At 37.5% G+C, this 18,403-nt stretch overlaps 1 protein-coding gene across 4 annotated transcripts in view; it reads left to right on the top strand.

Annotated features, from left to right (window-relative positions):
• Galnt7 (polypeptide N-acetylgalactosaminyltransferase 7) overlaps nucleotides 1-18,403 on the top strand; it is a 128,883-nt gene that overhangs the window by 55,624 nt on the left and 54,856 nt on the right. For 3 of the 4 annotated variants that reach the window (XM_078030988.1, XM_078030987.1, XM_078030989.1), the window contains exon 2: nucleotides 5,856-6,316. In XM_078030988.1, the coding sequence (XP_077887114.1) occupies nucleotides 5,856-6,316 (461 nt within the window). Of the gene's footprint in view, nucleotides 1-1,181; nucleotides 2,513-5,855; nucleotides 6,317-18,403 lie in introns of those variants that run through there. The other variant, XM_040293831.2, reaches the window with a different exon arrangement.

The raw sequence follows: 18,403 nt of genomic DNA on the forward strand, positions 1-18,403 counted from the left end.
AATACCTGGGATGACTATGCATATCTGTCTCATGCTTAAAAAGTGAATTCAGTCTCCAGATAGAGAGGCTGGGAAGGATGTTTGGACCACGGATTAGAAAATGTCGATAACTTTTGGTACCTTCATGAGTTTATCATTGGTAACTCAAGTAGTTTTTTTTTTGTTTGTTTGTTTTGGGTACTAGAGATTGAACCCATGGTCACTTAACTACTGAGCCACATACCCAACCCTTTTATTTTTTTAATTTGAAGCAGAGTCTCCCTAAGTTGCGTAGGCCTTGCTAAGTTGCTGGGGCTAGCTTTGAACTTGCAATCCTACTGTCTCAGCCTCTTGAGCTGTGGGGATTATAGTTGTGCATCACAATGCCCAGCAGTAACTCAAATAGTTGATTGCCAAAATTGGTTGATATTTTTCTACTTATTATATAGTACTTAAAATTTTTTTATTTGCTCTTTTTAGGTATACATGACAGTAGAATGTATTTTGACACAACTTCCCATTCTTGTGGTTGTACATGATATGGAGTTAAACATGTTGTGTATTCGTACTTGAACATAGGAAAGTTATGTCCGAATCATTCTACTGTGTTTCCCCTTCCCATTTCCCCTCCACTCCCCTGACTCCCCTCTGTCCAATACAGTGAACCTTCATCCTATCCCCACCCTGCTCATTGCCTATTGTGACTCAGTATCCACATATCAGAGAGAAGATTGGGCTTTTTTTTTTTTTTTGGCTTATTATTAACATGAAGTTCCCAGTTCCATCCATCTACAGACAAATGCTATAATTTCATTCTTCTTTATGGCTGAGTAATATTCCATTGTGTATGTATACCACATTTGCTTTATCCATTCATCTGTTGAAGGGCACCCATATATAGTATTTTCAAGGTTGTTTCCCATTAAACAGTCAGGTCACAAAACTATGTTATCCTACAATGAGTAAGAAATTGTGGTAAAACTGTGGGGAAAGATCCAAAGATCTAAAGCTTGTCATATCTAGGTATTTTGTAGTTGATCAGAATTACTCTAGGTTACACAGAAATCTTCAAGAAATTGGTGTATCAATGGAGAATACCTTTTAAGAATACCAAATGGTATGCATGGAAATCCAAAAATTGGTTACTTGCTTATATAATAATGAAATTTAGCACAAGACTATTACATAATGGGAATCTTCCTTTTACTCAAATGACTATGTGTTTAAGAATGTGATCTAACCAACTTTAGGAAGACATTAATTTCTGTATTATTCACTATCATATAGGATAGATCTGCATTATATATTGCATTTTATGTTTTGATTATGCTTATATGGTTTATGGGGAGGTCTCCAGGCCTCTCAGGGGGTCCTTTTTTCCTGCCCAGGAGGGTATAAGCCACAGGAAAAAAATAAGTCAGAAATAATTAGTAAAGAATAAAAGACACAGAGTCAGAAAAATAGTTTTACAGTAGAGCCCCTGATAGGCCCAGCCCACACAGGCTCTGGAGCTAGACAATTAAAAAACAGCTCCCATGGTTTATTTAAGGGGGTATATTGAAGGCAGGAAATAGATTCCAGGGGTGGAGTCTTGCTTCATGATATCTTGCAGTCAGCAGGTTGATTGGCATCTTGGCAGGTCACATCCATCTCTGAGAGGCTATGTGGCTATAGTAAATCACCCTATCTCTGGGGCTGTGTGGGGCCTGGGACAGAGCTTGAATAAGGTCACATGTGTCTGGGCAGTATTAGCCAGAGGAAATTTCCACTGGAAGTTCCCAGACACCAGATTCTCCTATTTACTAGACTGTGATGCCAATGTAGTCCACACACGGCCCACTGATGGCTCTTGACAGTGATTAAAGAGGAGTAACATTTAATTGGCTCAAAATTCCCTTTTAGGAATTATCTGCTAAAGTCCAGTATATATTTTAAGCAACACTAACTTACCCACTTATAACTGGTTTCTGTAGTGGATCAGAAGTCTTCAGAGAAAAATAAAAAGAGTAACTATTGCTATTATATAATAGGCAGCTCTCTGTAGTCAGGAGTCTTAATGTTTTAGTCCCTAGGGTTAAGTTTGGGTTCATGTGGTTTACTGTAGTACTCAGTGTGGCCCCCCTGCTAAGTCTAATTTATAGCGTAAGAGTTGCTGACCTGGATTTCTTTGGGTGGAGTAGTCACAGTGATAACTGCTCTTCTTCATTCTACTAACTCTTATTAGTTTTTACCTTAGCTAGGCTCTTTAAAAAAAAAAAAAGTATATTTCTCTCAGTGGATAATTCTTCTTATCAAAATGTCATGGTATTTTACTAAGCCACACCCAGAGCTTGTGTGGAATTTTTATATTTACATAAATTTACTTAACCTGATAGCATACTTTCTCCATTTTTTCAGTTCTGCTCTAGTTGCTAACGGAGTTACTGACACTGGGAAGTGGCCTTAAATCTCTTCCTAGTTTAAGAGTCTTAAAATATATTTGGAAATTGAGTCCTTACCTGTAATGGATGACATCCTATATATTCAAGGACTGGTAAGGTCTCTGTTTAATCTTGGCTTTATCCATCTTAAACCCTGATTAAGCACAGATCATTTGACCCCTCCCCCACCCCACCCCCCAGCAGAGCTACAACTCCCAGTGCAGGAAGCTCTCCCTGCTCTGAAAGGATCAAGATTTGGGTTTTTGCTTAGCACAGGCTATTAGATGGGATAGCTTAGAATCCAGCCATAGTTAAACAGAGAGAAACTAGGGTACTGAGGCCTGAGCACCCCATATTTTCTACTACGTCCTGCCACATGTTGGCAAGAGTGTGAGGAGTCCTGCCTATAATCACACCCTGTTTCCTCTGAACTTGTAACAACTGCTTTATTTTTATAATCTCCCTTCCTGCTCTCTTTGTCCCTTGGGTCTTCTGCTCCTAGTTGAGTAAGTGCAACCAGAGAAAGGATGCTAATGTGATTTTTCTTAACTAAAGGTGGTTTTGATCAAGTGGGCTTCAAATTACAAAATGAAATTTGTCTTCTTTTACTTTTAAATTCTATGGCTTATGAAGAAGCATAACCAAATAGTATGCATATTGTTCAAAAGTGGCCACTTTTGCTAAATTGTATTTTCTCAAGAAATCATGTGACTATATAAACTCATCATTATGAGTAAAATTTTCTAAGATCCATCTATGATTTGAAATGCAAACAGGCCTACATTACTGTCATTTGCTCCAAAAACCATTTTTCTAAATCCTCTGGATTCATAAAATTTCTTGCAAGGCAGGACTATCATGGAAAAAATGGCAAACATAAGTAGGATTTGGGAATACAAGGTAGGGATACTTTTTAAGTTGTAAGGTGGACAGTGATTAGTTTGGCCTTTTATCTGGTATTTCATATTACCACCTGTGATAAGTGAGTTTATTTTTCAGTTCATTTCCATCTCTTTGAACTTAACAATCTCAGAAAATTATCTAATGATTTTCTTCCATTTCTACTCAACAGTGATCCATTGATTTTGACTATACAGCAAATTAGTTGTTGCTTATGAAAGTTTCATGGTGCCAGTGAGTCACAAAGGCATTTACTGATTCTCATTTACTCTCAGGAAAAGGAAGTGTGTAGTTTTCCTTCTCAGGGGAACTAAGAATTACACTGCTTTATAGCCATTCTTTGAACCATATAACATATAAGATTTGATATGATTATTCTTAATTGACTTGGGTTAGTCAGACATTTCTAGAATTTGGTTCTGCCTTCAGATTTAATGATTATGGGCTTTAAGAAGTGAGCAGATTAAATTTTTCTGGTGCTGTTATATATCACTTTTTAGTGATATAATACTGTATAGAGAATATAGAGTTACATCCTTGATGAATTCAAAGGTATTGGCCGTAAGGGTCTATCTGACCCAACCCCTTTTCTTTAATTTCAAATTCTCTATTCTTTATCTTTACCCTTTCTTCTCAGAATCTCTCTTACCATCAAAGCAGAAATTTTATAATTCATTCATTGATTTATTAAGTAAATTTTCACTGAAGCCTTATATGCCAAGATAAACATTGGGAATGCAGTGGTGTGTACCATAGACCTTTCCCTAGAGTTTATCATCTAGTACAGGGATTGGGAAGCCAAATCCAGCCCACCATCTATCTTTGTATATGAAGTTTTTTCCTTCCTCTAGAACTGGGAATTGAACCCATGGCCTTCAACATGCTAAGCAAGTACTCTACCACTGAGCTACATTTCCATCCTATATATGAAGTCCTATTGAAGTTTATATTGTCTCTGGCTGCTTGCACACTACAATGACAGACTTGAATAATTGCAACAGAGACCAAAAACAATTTTGGTCTGCAAAGCCAAAATGTTCACTACTTGACCCTTTGCATAAAAAGTTAGTCAATCCCTGCCTTCTTTGGTAATGATGGACGTATTATATAAATGTGGGAAAGACAGTAAATGAAACAGGTATATGGTGTGAGGTCAATGTCAAGTTCAGATTTGGGGGTTTCAGATTTAGGTCCCAGAGACATATAAATAGAAATGTTAAGGAAGCAGTAGACTATAAGGTCTAGAGATCAGGACTATTATGTGGGCTGCAAAGGTGGATGTAGGAATCATCAGAATAAATCTGGTCACTAAGCTTAGAAGAGAATGAGGTAACCTGGAATGAGAATGGCATGGCAAATGGACTTCTCACAGAATCCTAAAGAAAACCAATAGTTTAATATTGGACAACGAACCATTAAGTTAAAGAAAAATCAAAACAACTTTTAGAAGAAGATAAGCCGAAGTTTGAATCCATTAAAACTTCTATTATTCAAGTGGGTGAATTTGGGAAATATTTAAATAAGCACAGGCCAGCCTAGATATAGCATGTATTTCACAACTGGATAGGTTGGTTTCATGTATCATCATAGTCCATATTCTTCTAATGTATAGTTTTCTTCCTGTAAACCATTAGGTAATTTAAGTGGATGCCCAGACAAATTAAATCACAGTGTCTGAAGGGAGAACACAGGCATTAGTATGTATTTTAAATCCACTGAGGTGATGTGAATGCTGGGAAATACTGTTTGGGGAGAAGAATGGTTCTGGCTTAATAAGTTAACAAAATCTCTCAGGATTTCTGACTGAAAGAACTACATAGATGAAGAGGGTCCAAACAGAAAAGAGCGGTGCCCCCTGATGAATATCCTTATAAGAAGAACCTGTTTTTACCTCTGCCACTCCTGGAATGGGGCAAACTAGGGATTTGGGGTGGTTTAAAAGACTTGGTTACAGTTATTAGAGTTTTTCTCATAGTTCTGAATTCAGCTAAACTCTCACTGAATAGAAAACACTGAACTGGCCTGTTGAGTACATTTCTTCACCTCGTTCCTCTGCCATTTGGGGTATGAAGCCAGCTGATGGATGAGATCCCTCTAATACCTTTGCCATCATATGGTTGTATTACTTACTAAAGATTATATTTACCATATACCAGATGCCTGTGAAAATTATTACTATACAACATGACCTATTAAGTATCTGTTTTAATCAAAGATCCTAGAAACTCATTGCTCTAATCCTTAACAGTATTAACCCTTAACAATATTGACATTAGTAAGAGATCTTTGTTAGTTAAGTTTATAGAGATGATTTTTTTAAGTGTCCATTCATTTATATTGGAATAGTATGGTGAGGAAATAGTCTATTTCTTGGTAGTTTCATTCTACCCTGAGAAAGATCTTATAATGTGAAGACCTAACAAAATGGCCTGCTTACATTTCACATTTTAAACTGTTTTTATTGCCGCCTCAGCCTTTCTTTAAACATGAAAATTTGTATCATAAACTCTACTTTGCCTTCATGTACTCATTATATATCCCCCTCCTTTTGTATAGGAAGACAGAGATGTCAATAACCCCATGCCCAACCGAGGAGGCAATGGATTAGCTCCTGGGGATGACAGATTCAAACCTGTGGTACCATGGCCTCATGTTGAAGGAGTAGAAGTGGACTTAGAGTCTATTAGAAGAAAAAACAAGGCCAAAAATGAACAGGAGCACCATGCTGGAGGAGATTCCCAAAAAGACATAATACAGAGGCAGTATCTCACATTTAAGCCTCAGACATTCACCTATCGTGATCCTGTGCTACGCCCTGGGATCCTTGGTAACTTTGAACCCAAAGAACCTGAGCCTCATGGAGTGGTTGGTGGCCCTGGAGAACAAGCCAAGCCATTGGTTTTGGGACCAGAATTCAAACATGCAGTTCAAGCCAGCATTAAAGAGTTTGGATTTAACATGGTGGCAAGTGACATGATCTCACTGGACCGCAGCGTCAATGACTTACGTCAAGAAGAGTAAGCACCCATCCTCTTCTTTCTAAAATTGGGGCAACTATTGCTTTGCTAGATATTGAGATTGTTAGGGATGGAGAAAATATTTATGCCTTTATTTCAATGAAATAAGGGGACCTTTGGTGAGCAAAATGACCTGAAAGATGAGGGCCTCCATTTTTGTCTTGATATTGAAGGTACAATGTATAAAATGCTGGAGTCTTCTATATCAGTGCTACTGAAACAAAACATGGTCCCCAGACTGATAGCAATCTATGATTTTTGTTTGTTTCCTGCCCACAGTGAGAAAATTAGCTTATACCAGGATGAACATAAACTATACCATTAAATACTTTGTTTAGTTCACCTGACAATTTTTTGATACAAAACTTCTTCCACATGTTGATTTTCATTCTGGAGCAAGCACGTTCCTTATCTTTTTTGTGGAACAAGAGTAAATACCAATACTGCTCTGGGTATCTCATATTATTAGGTAGATTTATATTTCCTTTAATTTTTTTCCTTAGTACTGAAACAAGAAATTGAAGCATTTAAATATATACAAAGAAGGAATACTTAGATAAAACTGTGGCCTAAACTTTCTTTTTTTTTTCTTCATGTGATATATAAGTTAAATGAAGGATTTCCAGCTCTTAAGTTGTGACAGTGATTATTGAATGAACTCAAAACTTTTCTCTTTCAGTTTATTCAATAACTGTTTCTACTAGCGTGGTATCTAAATAACTTTTAATGATGTGTATGCAAATTTATTCACTACTGGTAGAAAACTTTCAAAGTATATTCTCAAAATGATGTATTGTTAGCATAGTCTTCATGTGAAAAGGTTAACACAGCAGGTGCACAGACCCCCCCCAATATCCACCCACAAACACACACACACACACACACACACATACACACACACACACACACACACACACACACACATGGTTGCACCAGTATCTTTATAACCACTAAGTAAAATTCCATACCTAATGTAGTACCACTCAATAGACGTCAGACACTCATACACGTATTGGTAAGAATGAGAAGAGATGAATGAAATGTGCATAGAAAGTAGGAGTGGATAGCACCATGACAGTAGGAAACATAACTTATACAGAGAAGAGTTAGCATCACATGGGACTGTGAAGAAAAAGTCTTGGACCAATTTATTCTTAGTAGAGACTTGCCTTGTCATAGGGTTGCTAGATTAGCCCATAAAAATACAAAATGCACAATTAAATTTGAATTTCAGATAGATAGTAAAAAAAAATTAGTATAGCCCCATACTGTATTTGGACATACTAAAATCTTTTTGTTGTTGTTTATGTAAAAATCCAAATAAACTGAGTGTCCTCTGTTTGATATGGGAGTGTTTCTAGTCAGGAGGTGAGGGTGATTGTTGCAGAGTTAGAACTTTTCAGAGAGTACCTGTTAGAACCCATAAAAAGATCTGCTGTTCCAACCTACAGGGTGTCCCAGTTATGTTAAATATAGCACTCAGTCATATACTTCATATGTACAGAGTACTCTTTACTCTTTTAAAGAGGGACTTTGAGAACTTGTGGCATTCTCATACTATATTGAAGGAGAAAGGGAAGGGATGGGAATAAGAAGAAAGAGTTTATCATTTATTGGCTTCCTACTTCATGCCAGGACTTATAAGTTATTGAATTCTTACAACTAAACTATGAGAGAGTTCTTACTTATAAATGTAAAGTCTGAGGCTCAGAATGATCACTTCTTTATATATACCCAGCAAAGTGGCAAAGCTATGATTCACCCTGAGATGGCTTGGTCTGAAAACCCCTTCTCTTTTCACCACATCACCCTTAAGGTATGTCTCTTTCTAGATAGTGAACATAAGAGTAGATGTTACATTCAGAAGGTGAACTTGGCAATGTGCAAATGGAAATTTTAGCACATGAACTAATTATAAAAATATATGGTGTAATTTCAAAAACTAGTATAAATATAGATAGCTTTCTAATCTAAGAAATGTGGTATGAAAATCAAATTATGTACAAGACTTAGAGTTGTGCACAGGATTTAGAGCATCCTCCATGCTTCCCTCTCTGTTACCTCTTACATCTGTCTATCAGCAAGGCCTCTGGTTTCTACCACCAAAATATAGCTCAGATCACTTCTGAGGTTCATTTCCTTCATCTCCATTGCTATCACCATGTCCACATGACCATCATCTCTCTTGGAATCCTGCAAAAGCCTATTTACTGGTCTCTATACTATTATTCTTACTTACTGCCTATTATTTATACAGAAAACAGGGTGGTCTTTTAGGACCAAAGATGGTCTGTTGAAAACCATTCTGTGCTTTCCATTGCACTTAAAATAAGACACAAGCTCCCACCCTGCAGCAGCCTCTATGCTGTGACCCTATAAGGCATGATCTGCCTTGTGGACCTCCTTTTGCCGCCATACACCTCACCCATAGCACCCCAGCTATGTTGACCTGTCCCAGAGTCTTTGCATATGCTTTTCTCCCTCTTCCACGAATGCTTTTGCTCTTCATCTGCTGCCAGCCCTTTCCCATCCTTTGGATTTCAGTTGGACTTTGCTAACCATGTTGTTTAATTTAGTAGTGCCCCACTTAATTCTCTTTTACTACTCCCTGACCATTTTGTTCATAGTATTTATCAAATTTTATACGTACAGGCTGGGATTATGGCTCAATGGTAGAGCACGTGCCTAGCACACATGAGACACTGGGTTCAATCCTCAGCACCACATACAAAAATAAATAAAATAAAGATATAAAATTTTAAAAAAAATTTTTATACTTACCTAGTTGTTTATTGACTTATCTTTCTCACTAGGTAATAAATTCCTAAGATCAAACACCATGTCTAGGGCTGGGGTTGTAGCTCAATGATAAAGCATTTGCCTAGAATGTGTGAGACCCTGGGTTCAACCCCCAGTAACACACACATTCACATGACAATGTCTCTTTTCTTCACTGGCTACTCCCAGTAATTAAAATATAGGAGCTCAGTAGTACCAACTAAATATCTCTTTGAGAGAATGAATGAATAAGTGAGTGAGTGAGTGAATTAAGGGAGTAGGCCAACATTCAGCCCTTGGCCCCAACACCAGATGTGAGATCTTCAACCTGTTATTTATCCTTTCTGACCTCAAACTTAAAATGATATTAGCAATAACAATCTCAGGATTTACATTAGAACTAAATAACAATAGATTAAAACTCTTATTATAGACATGTTGTTTAGAAACTTTAAGTATTATTAGCTCCTCTACTGCTGTGGCACTTTTCTTAGTACTTTCTTGTCAACATTGGAATGTTTTCAGTTATTATTTAACTTTCATATTCTTTATTGCTTTTTGAAAGGCACAAATATCACACATGCCTTAACTATGTCATCTTGCTTCTACTTGTAGCTTCTATGATATCAAAGCCTTCATTTGTCTCTTGAAAATTTTAGACACACTAATTGCCATCTGACCCCCATCAGAGTCCTCCTAGCTCCCCTACAGTCTCTTTCCTATCTCCCCCTTTCCCCTTTCTTTTTGCCCCTTTGCTTCTTTTCTCCCCTCTCCTTTCCTTTCCTCCTCCATTTTTTCTGCCTTTTTCTCCCTCCCTTTCTTCTCTTATGCATCATACAGTCCATTGTTTCCCATGTGCTTTCCTTTACACATCTACAACAGGACCTAGAAATAGGATGTTTTGTGTTTTTATGTGTCATTTTATATTTTGTCTTCAGTCAAATAAAATGACTCAAGACTACCTTAGCAAATACTCCTATGCCTTTATTTGAAATCCTATACTAGTGATAAATTCCTCTCTTTTTAAAAATATTTCAAGGGCTGGGGTTGTAGCTTGGTTGTAGAATATTTGTAGTATTGGTTGTAGAGGCGTGCATGAGGCCCTGGGTTCCATCCCCAACACCACAAAAATAAATGAGTAAAGAAAGAAAAATGATTTTAAAAGTGAAAGAACGAACAAGGCTCATCGTGGGAGAAAATACCCGTTTATTGAGGAACAGCTCTGCATATTTCTAGAGCTGGGGGTGGTTTGACAGTTATGACAGTTTAATGGTTGAAGGGTTTGACAGTTGGCATGGGGTACTTTTTGATTGGTAGGTAAGGATCATTTGAGCCAGCAGGGCTAGTCTGATTGGTGGATAAGAATCATGTGAGCCAGCAGGGCTAGTCTGATTGGTGGATAAGGATCATGTGAGCCAGCAGGGCTCACCATTGGACAGCTCTTCTCAGGGGATAGGGAAGTTAGTTTTTGGAGCCAGAGCAACTCCCAACAAAAAGCATTCAAGTGTAACAACCCCCAGAAATAATTTTTAAATCGAATCCACATTACATTCTAAGCTGGATTCTTTTTTTTCCCCACATTTTAAAAATTTGTTCTTTTTAGTTATACATGACAGGAGAATGTATTTTGACATATTATACATACATGGAGTATAACTTCCCGTTCTTGTGGTCATGCATGATGTGGATCTACAGTTGTCATGTATTCATATTTGAACATAGAGAAGTTACGTTCGATTCATTCTAATGTCTTTCCCATTTCCATCCCTTTTCTTACTCCCCACCTCCACCATACCAATCCAAAGAACCTCCACACACACACCCTGCCTATTGGGAGTGACCACATATCAGAGAGAACATTCAGCGTTTGGTTTTTTGGGATTACCTTTCTTCACTTAGCATGATAGTCTCCAGTTCCCTCTATTTACTGGCAAATGCCATAATTTCATTCTTCTTTTTGGCTGAGTATTATTCCATTGTGTATGTGTACCACATTTTCTTTATTCATTCATCTGTTGAAGGGCACCTAGGTTGGTTCCATAGCATACCTATTGTGAATTGAGCTGCTGTGAACATTGATGTGGCCATATCACTATAGTATGCTGATTTTAAGTCTTTTGAGTATATGCTAAGGAGTGGGATAACTGGGTCAAATGATGATTCCATTCTAGGTTTTCTGAGGAATCTCCATACTGCTTTCCAGAGTGGTTGTACCAATTTGCAGTCTCACCAACAATGTTTGAATGTACCTTTTTTCCCCCACATACTTGCCAACATTTGTTGTTTTACTTGTATTCTTAATAATTGCCATTCTGACTGGAGAGAGTTAAAATCTCTGTTAGTTTTAATTTGCATTTTTCTAATTTTAAGCTGGATTGTTTCTCACACTTTTTAAAAAAATCAGATGGGTTTCATTCCTCTGTGAACACATAAAAAGTTCATCATAAGCTGGCTACGATTCATACTTATAATTTCTGCTATTCGAGAGGCTAATGTAGGAGGATTGCCAAGTTCAAGGCCAGCCGGGGCAACAGAGTAAGACTATCTCAAAAAGAAGAGAAAAGAAGTGCAATGCAGAGTATAACAATTTTTTAAGAAAAGTTATTCATAAGCCTAAATGTGGACAATCTTAAAATTTTTCTCTAAAATAAAAAAGAACAAGTTTTATATATTATCTAATATGCAAATTGCACCTTTCTGCTTTACTGACAATATACTGAAAACATACCATACTTTCATATCTCACACAGCTTCCCTTATCCCTCATGGAGAATGTGCTATGGAGCCTATCAGAGACTGGCTTGTTTTTGTTGACTTTCTGCAACATTAGAATTTAGGTCTTAACAGCCTGGTTCTCTTGCTTCTATTAGTCATATAAATGGGCCACCTGCAACACTTAGCAACCAAGCTTTGGACTGTTGGTCCAGCTGTGACATCTGACATTGTGGTTAACTTGTTTGTTCTTGTGGCTGTTCCATACTCTTTTAGGATGAATGTGTTCTCCCCTCGAAGCAGGTGAGAACTGCCTAGCTGCCAGCATGACTCACACTTAGTATATGATAGCTTTGAATTACATTCACTGGCTGAGTAATTTACTGGTTGTTGATTGCTTGTGAAAAGGATGAGTAACAGAATTTTGAGTGAAATGGAGCCTACTTCTTTATTAAAGACTTGAGTGAAGAATAACTTCATCTGTTTTCATTACTTTTTTTCAATTAAAAAAATATGATTTTCTTTACAGTTTGCCAGGCATTAACTGAGTATCTCCAATACGTAAGGTACCATGCTAGGAAACACAACTAATAGAAAACATAGTCCCTGCCTTCAAGAGGCTCACCATCTGTACCCAGGGAGAAAGGAAAGAATGCATAATATGGGGCAGAATAGAAGAGCTAAAGGAAAGTGTTAGCAAAATGATTGGGTTCAAAGAGTCACTCTTGGTCACTTCAGGAGAGTCAGAGAATGGTTTACAGAGGGGATATAAGGTAAGACGTCTGAAGGATGAGTGGAGTGTTCCCAGGAGGATGGACTAGGGCATAAGACATGAACAAGTGGTGTCATTTACTTGAAAATCAGAAAGTATATAGAGAAACAGAGCTGGTAGGGTGATTAGGGCATTGGAAGGCCATGATGCAATTTACAAAGTCAATACTGAATTTAATATTCAGGCCCACTGAAGGTTGATAAAGAGAACTTCAGGACTGTTGGACTGGTAGAATGGATTAGAGGGTGGAGACCTGTTAGAGGTTAGTGGTATTGGAGTAGGAACTTCAGTGGAGATTACAGAACCAAAAGAGCTTGATGTAAGAGAAGAAAGAGTTTGAATCAGTAGGCCTTGGCAGGTGATCAACTAGAGAAGAAAATCAAAGGTAAATGCAAGGTTTTGAAGCCCAGTAATACAAAGAAGAATCACGCCATTAACAGAAACAGTGGTTGGAATAAAACAACCATTCTGCTGAAGACTCATTTACCTAAACCAGTCTGTCGCTGGCTTTGGGTGACTTCATGCAGAGCCAGGCAGGATGAAAAGGCTGTCTGGGAAGAGGTGAAAAGTTCTATTTGTGGATGTTAAATTTTCTTCTATTAAAACTTGAGATTTTATATCTATTTTGTGAACTGCTGATGGAAATACATGAAAATCATTCTTATCCTCTTTCTGCTCCCAAAGACATATAACCAGAGAGATATAATCCAAGCTGCTTTGTTCCAAATAAATGAATTAAATATTTTGACATGTTGAGCAAATGTGCTGCTTCTGATATTTAACCTTTCCTCCCACTTAACACACCTTTTGCATTTTGGTTTTATAGAAAGCTATCTTAGTTGCATTTGCAAAGTGAAATAATAGATGTAAAAGTGCTTTGAGGGCTAGGGTTGTGGCTCAGTGGTAGAGTGCTTGCCTAGCACACATGAGGCACTGGATTCGATCCCCCAGCACCACATAAAAAAAACTACATAAAGAAAATAAAGGTATTATGTCCATCTAGAACTAAAAATATTTTTCTAAAAAAAGTGCCTTGAAAATTCTAAGAGCTATGCAAATGTTAATATAATTAATTGTTAATAATCTCTGATCATTTGTGCAAAATAGAGGGTTTTTAAAAATAATTTACATATGTACACATAACTTATAAGACAGATAATTCTCTTCCTACATGATTCCAAAGTAAATATTGATTTTTATACTTTAATTTTATTTAAGTTGAATATGGTTGTGAGCTTTTCTCATTATCCATGTTAAAAGTTCTCTTTGATGCCTATTATATTTAAAATATAGCATTATAATTTATGAAATGGTTGCTATTTTTAAAATGTCAATGAGCTGAAATGCTGTCATTTTCCTTTTAGTTTCAGTCTCTAAATAACATGACCTGTTGGTTTCAGAGATTACTAAAATCTTAGAGCCTTTCATAAGAAATTGAAACAAATAAATAAAATGACATATAAATCATACATACATATAAATGTGGATCTCATATTATATATATTTTAGTACTTTATTCCAGTTCTTTGATCAGAATGTATGGTGGGGCTACGTGAACACCAAAATTACATTGACAACACCAGTTTTTAACACACAACTCTTTTCTCTCATACATTGCCAAAATGGGTCTCATTTTCCAACTGTATTTGGCAACCTTAGATCTAATATACAACAGGCACGTTTGAAAATGGTTTCAGTTTTAACAACTAAGGAGACTGAAGCAGGAGGATTGCAAGATTGAGACTAGCATCAGCAACTTACGGAAACCCTATCTCAATAAAAATTAAAAATAAATAAATAAATAAGGGATGAGAGTGTAGCTCAGTGGTAAAGTACTCCTGGGTTCAATTTCCAATACCTTAAAAAAAGAGAAACGTTTCAGATTACCTACAATGTACATGTTGCTTCTTTAAGTCCAAAAGGTGCTTTCTAATGGCTCTGAAAAGTTTTAACTCTCAGAAAGTTCTTATGAGTTTAGGGGCTTTTGAGATTAACTTTAAAAATAACTTAAGTTCTGATGCCTAGTTTCTTTTACTTTTCTTTATAAATATACACATACCAAGATAGACAAACAGACACACACACACACTGCACTTTGGAATTTTCTCCATTATGATGGCAGAACTGATTTATGTTAAAGATTCTGGCTAACAGTAGATGTATTTAAGGAAACAAATTATTATAGAGGTCATGTAGTAATTTATGTCACCCCTATGTTCCATAGCAGTTTAGAGGAGTACTGCATTCATAGAATGAGGCCACAAAAACTAGAAATTGTAACAGTTGGTTGCTCTGAGCTGCCATCAACATCAGCGATCTCCATCTCTGCCTCCACCTCTGCTCCTCCTTCCCCTTGATACCTTTCCAGGATGACTAACTTCCTTCAGTGGAGACATCTGTCCTACTGCCCAGACCTCATGTAGTCAATGAGGTCTTCCCACTATGGTCATTATCCAGGTTTCTCTAAGAGGAGACTTAGCTTCATTTCTTCTCCCTCATCCCTCATCCCCAACCCTTGCCACCAGAGTTTTAAGTCACCAAGTCTACCTGATTAAAAAAAAAAAAAAAAAAAGATCTACTACTCCCATCTCATATATTGTTTTCTCACAGCCCTCTACCCTCAACCAGCAGTTCAGAATAAGTTCCCTAGAAATTAGTTAGAAAAATATTTATAATAAATTCACTAGATACTGTATGCTATCCACTCCCATGACAGACTAAGAAAACTTCAATTCTTTCCTTTTAGAGTGAGATTCCTACCCACCAGGAGCACTTATGTGGGCATTGAGTAATGTTTTTTATGACCTTTTGTCCTGTAGCAGGAGGTAACAATCAAATCACTCATCCACTGTGAAAAGGTCATCAATTCCTCACAAGAGAGCCTCTGCCAATAGACCTAAATATGTTGAGTGCAGGGTGGATGTCAGAGCAGTCCCTTCCCTCAGTGACTTGGCCCCTCTGGGAATTTAACAGTTCAAACTCTGAAGTGCGGAACCCTTAGATGCTGTCTGTTCACTGGTCTGTGCTGCTTTAATGCGTATTGGCTCCTGTGTGTTTGGCAAATGAGAAAATGCAGTCAGTTCACTGTGGAAGTCCCAAGGGATTTGTAGATTTCCTCCTATGTGTTAATGTTTATAGGTGGTGGGGGCAGGGGCAGGGAGAGAATGAGGAGGGGGTGAGAATTGGAGTTTCTCGGAAAGGTATAGCCATAACTATCTATGAAGACCTTAGGAAAAAGGTGTCAATCCAGTGTTTCGTGGAAAGGTATAGCCATAACAATCTATCTATGAAGACCTTAGGAAAAAGGTGTCAATCCAGTGTTCCGTGGCTTCGGAACCCATTGTACTTGCCACTGTTTAGCTTTCTGGGGAAACTGCTAGTGCATCCAAATAAGGCGAGAAGGAAATTAGTGAATCCAAAGCTATCCTTGGATCATACTTTTAATTTCGTATTAGAAAGCAAATGTCTCCAAAACTCCACCAAAAAGAAAACACAAGCCCCTGGATTTCAGGGCTGCAGAGGATGGACCATAATACAAAGTGATTTCAGCTGTGCTGATTCTGTTTTCCTTAGGGCTCTGGTTCTCAAAACTCCCTGTTTTTTGAGTGTTGTGGTTTTTAACCCTTATCTTCCTTTAAGTCTTATTTCTTTTCCTTTCCTTCTTTCATTTTTTAGTTTATGTTCACAAAACAAAAAGCCTATTAGGAAAATATACATGACATTATAGCACCTACAGGTCCATCAAAAATCAAACTCTGGCCAGGCTCAGTGGCACATGCCTGTAATCTCAGCAGCTCTGGAGGCTAAGGCAGTAAGATCATGAGTTCAAAACCAGCCTCAGCAAAAAGCAAGGCACTAAGCAACTCAGTGAGACCCTGTCTCTAAATAAAAAACAAAAAAGGGAAGGGCTGGGGATGTGGCCAGAGTGCCCTTAGGTTCAACCCTCCCCCCACCCCACCCCCCAAAAAAAACTTTGGGCCTAGGGTCATGGTATGACAATACAACCATAAGAAAGCAGAAGCAGAAGGGGAGATGTTATTCATGCTTAAGATTAATAATTGATGTGAAAGTGATTAGCTGTTAAACATAAACCAACATTGGAGGAAAAGGGAGATGCCCTACCTTTCCATTTATTCTAAAAGCACAGCAACCATTCTGAAAAATAAACTATTCTCAGTGAACTAGGACTAACTTTGGGTCCTGCATTGGAGAGGAACTTGGACTAGTTTAGAGCCAGCACTCACTATTGCCACAGCAGGGTGTAAAAACACGAAATGACAACTTGGTTTCTTTCACGTTGTACATGTGGACTTCGTGGGATATCTGATAAAAATGAGCAATGTTGAAGAGAAGACAGTCATTGAAACTTGTTGAATCAGGTCAGAGCTGATTAGGGGAGACTTTCTTCCTCTCAGCTGAGTTTCAAGCTGACATCCACTCCTTATAGTCCATGGCGGGTAATTTGTGACAGCTCCCTAATGGGAAAGGCAGGTTATTGCAAAGAGCTAGGAAACAAGATCATGAGCACCATTTTTTTTTCTTCAGCAAGTATTGTGTGTAGAGTAATAACATGTATAATAAATGTACCATTTAAAAAAATTTTTTTAGTTGTAGATGGACACAATACTTTTATTTTATTTATTTTTATGTGGTGTTGGGATCGATCCCAATGCCTCACGCATGCTAGGGAAGCGCTCTACCACTGAGCCACAACCTCAGCACCCCCACCCCACTTCTTGAATGCACTTACAAGAAAGTTAATTATCTTTACTCATTGTAAGCTAAATATGTAAACGATGTACTTGGTATATCAATAGAATTGCTATTTCATCATTCTTGGAATATATAAGGTGACTATGCTAAAAAAGTAGAAAGGACTTAGCACCAAAGTCAAGTTAATTACGTGAGTTAAAATTATGTAAATAACATTCAATAATACCTTTTAATGTATCACTGGGAAATGGTCCATAGCTTTGCTTTTCTCTTCACTGAATCCTGGGGGAGATTCCATGCTCTACAGTGTATCTAATGTGTGGGAGGAAAATCACATTTTTAATAACCTAGTAACTTTTTTTTAGAATGAGCAACACCATTTTAATCAAATGAAAAGTATCTATATGTTCTCCAGAATAGAAAGTCCCAGTGAGCAAATCAAAAACAGAATAAAAGGCTCTGGGGAAAGATTTGAGAATCTCAACTATACATTCTTAAGACCCTGGAGATGTACAACTGTCACTTTAAAGGAAAGAGTTGTAAACTTTTCAGTAAAAAGAGAATGTGAACTAACACTGTGCTGCACCTTACTGTGAGACAGGAGCTCCCTCCAGAGCCCAGTTAGGCTGAACAGCAGGCCTGCTGACCTGGGTCCACATCCAAGGGAGATTCTTAATACTGATTTGTTCTCTGAAAAAGAGGGAATAAAGAGTGGTATTGAAGTAAGACAATAAAACTCTCTCCTAAAAGCTGTAGGCAAAATCTGTAAACAACAACTACTTAGGAAAATGACATTGGATAGTCATATTTATTTAATTTTTTTTTTTTTTTTTTTTTTTTTTTGAGATTGAGTCTTACTATGTTGCCTAGCTGGCCCCAAACTTGGGATCTTCTACCTCAGCCTCTTGGGTAGCTGGGATTATAAGTGTGCACCACCATACCTGGCTTAAGTGTTCTTACTTAAATCAGCTGTAAAGAAGAATCTATTTATAAGCAGACAGGAAACAACCTAGACTCAAATGGGGCTGGTTCTGGACCTCATGTCTCCTGTCATTGTCTGTGTCTCTGCAGTCCTTGCAGGACATTGGGGCTGGTGAGTGCAAGGGTTAAAG

Source organism: Ictidomys tridecemlineatus, chromosome 14 (assembly GCF_052094955.1).
Source record: "Ictidomys tridecemlineatus isolate mIctTri1 chromosome 14, mIctTri1.hap1, whole genome shotgun sequence".
NCBI classification, from domain to species: Eukaryota; Metazoa; Chordata; class Mammalia; order Rodentia; family Sciuridae; genus Ictidomys; species Ictidomys tridecemlineatus.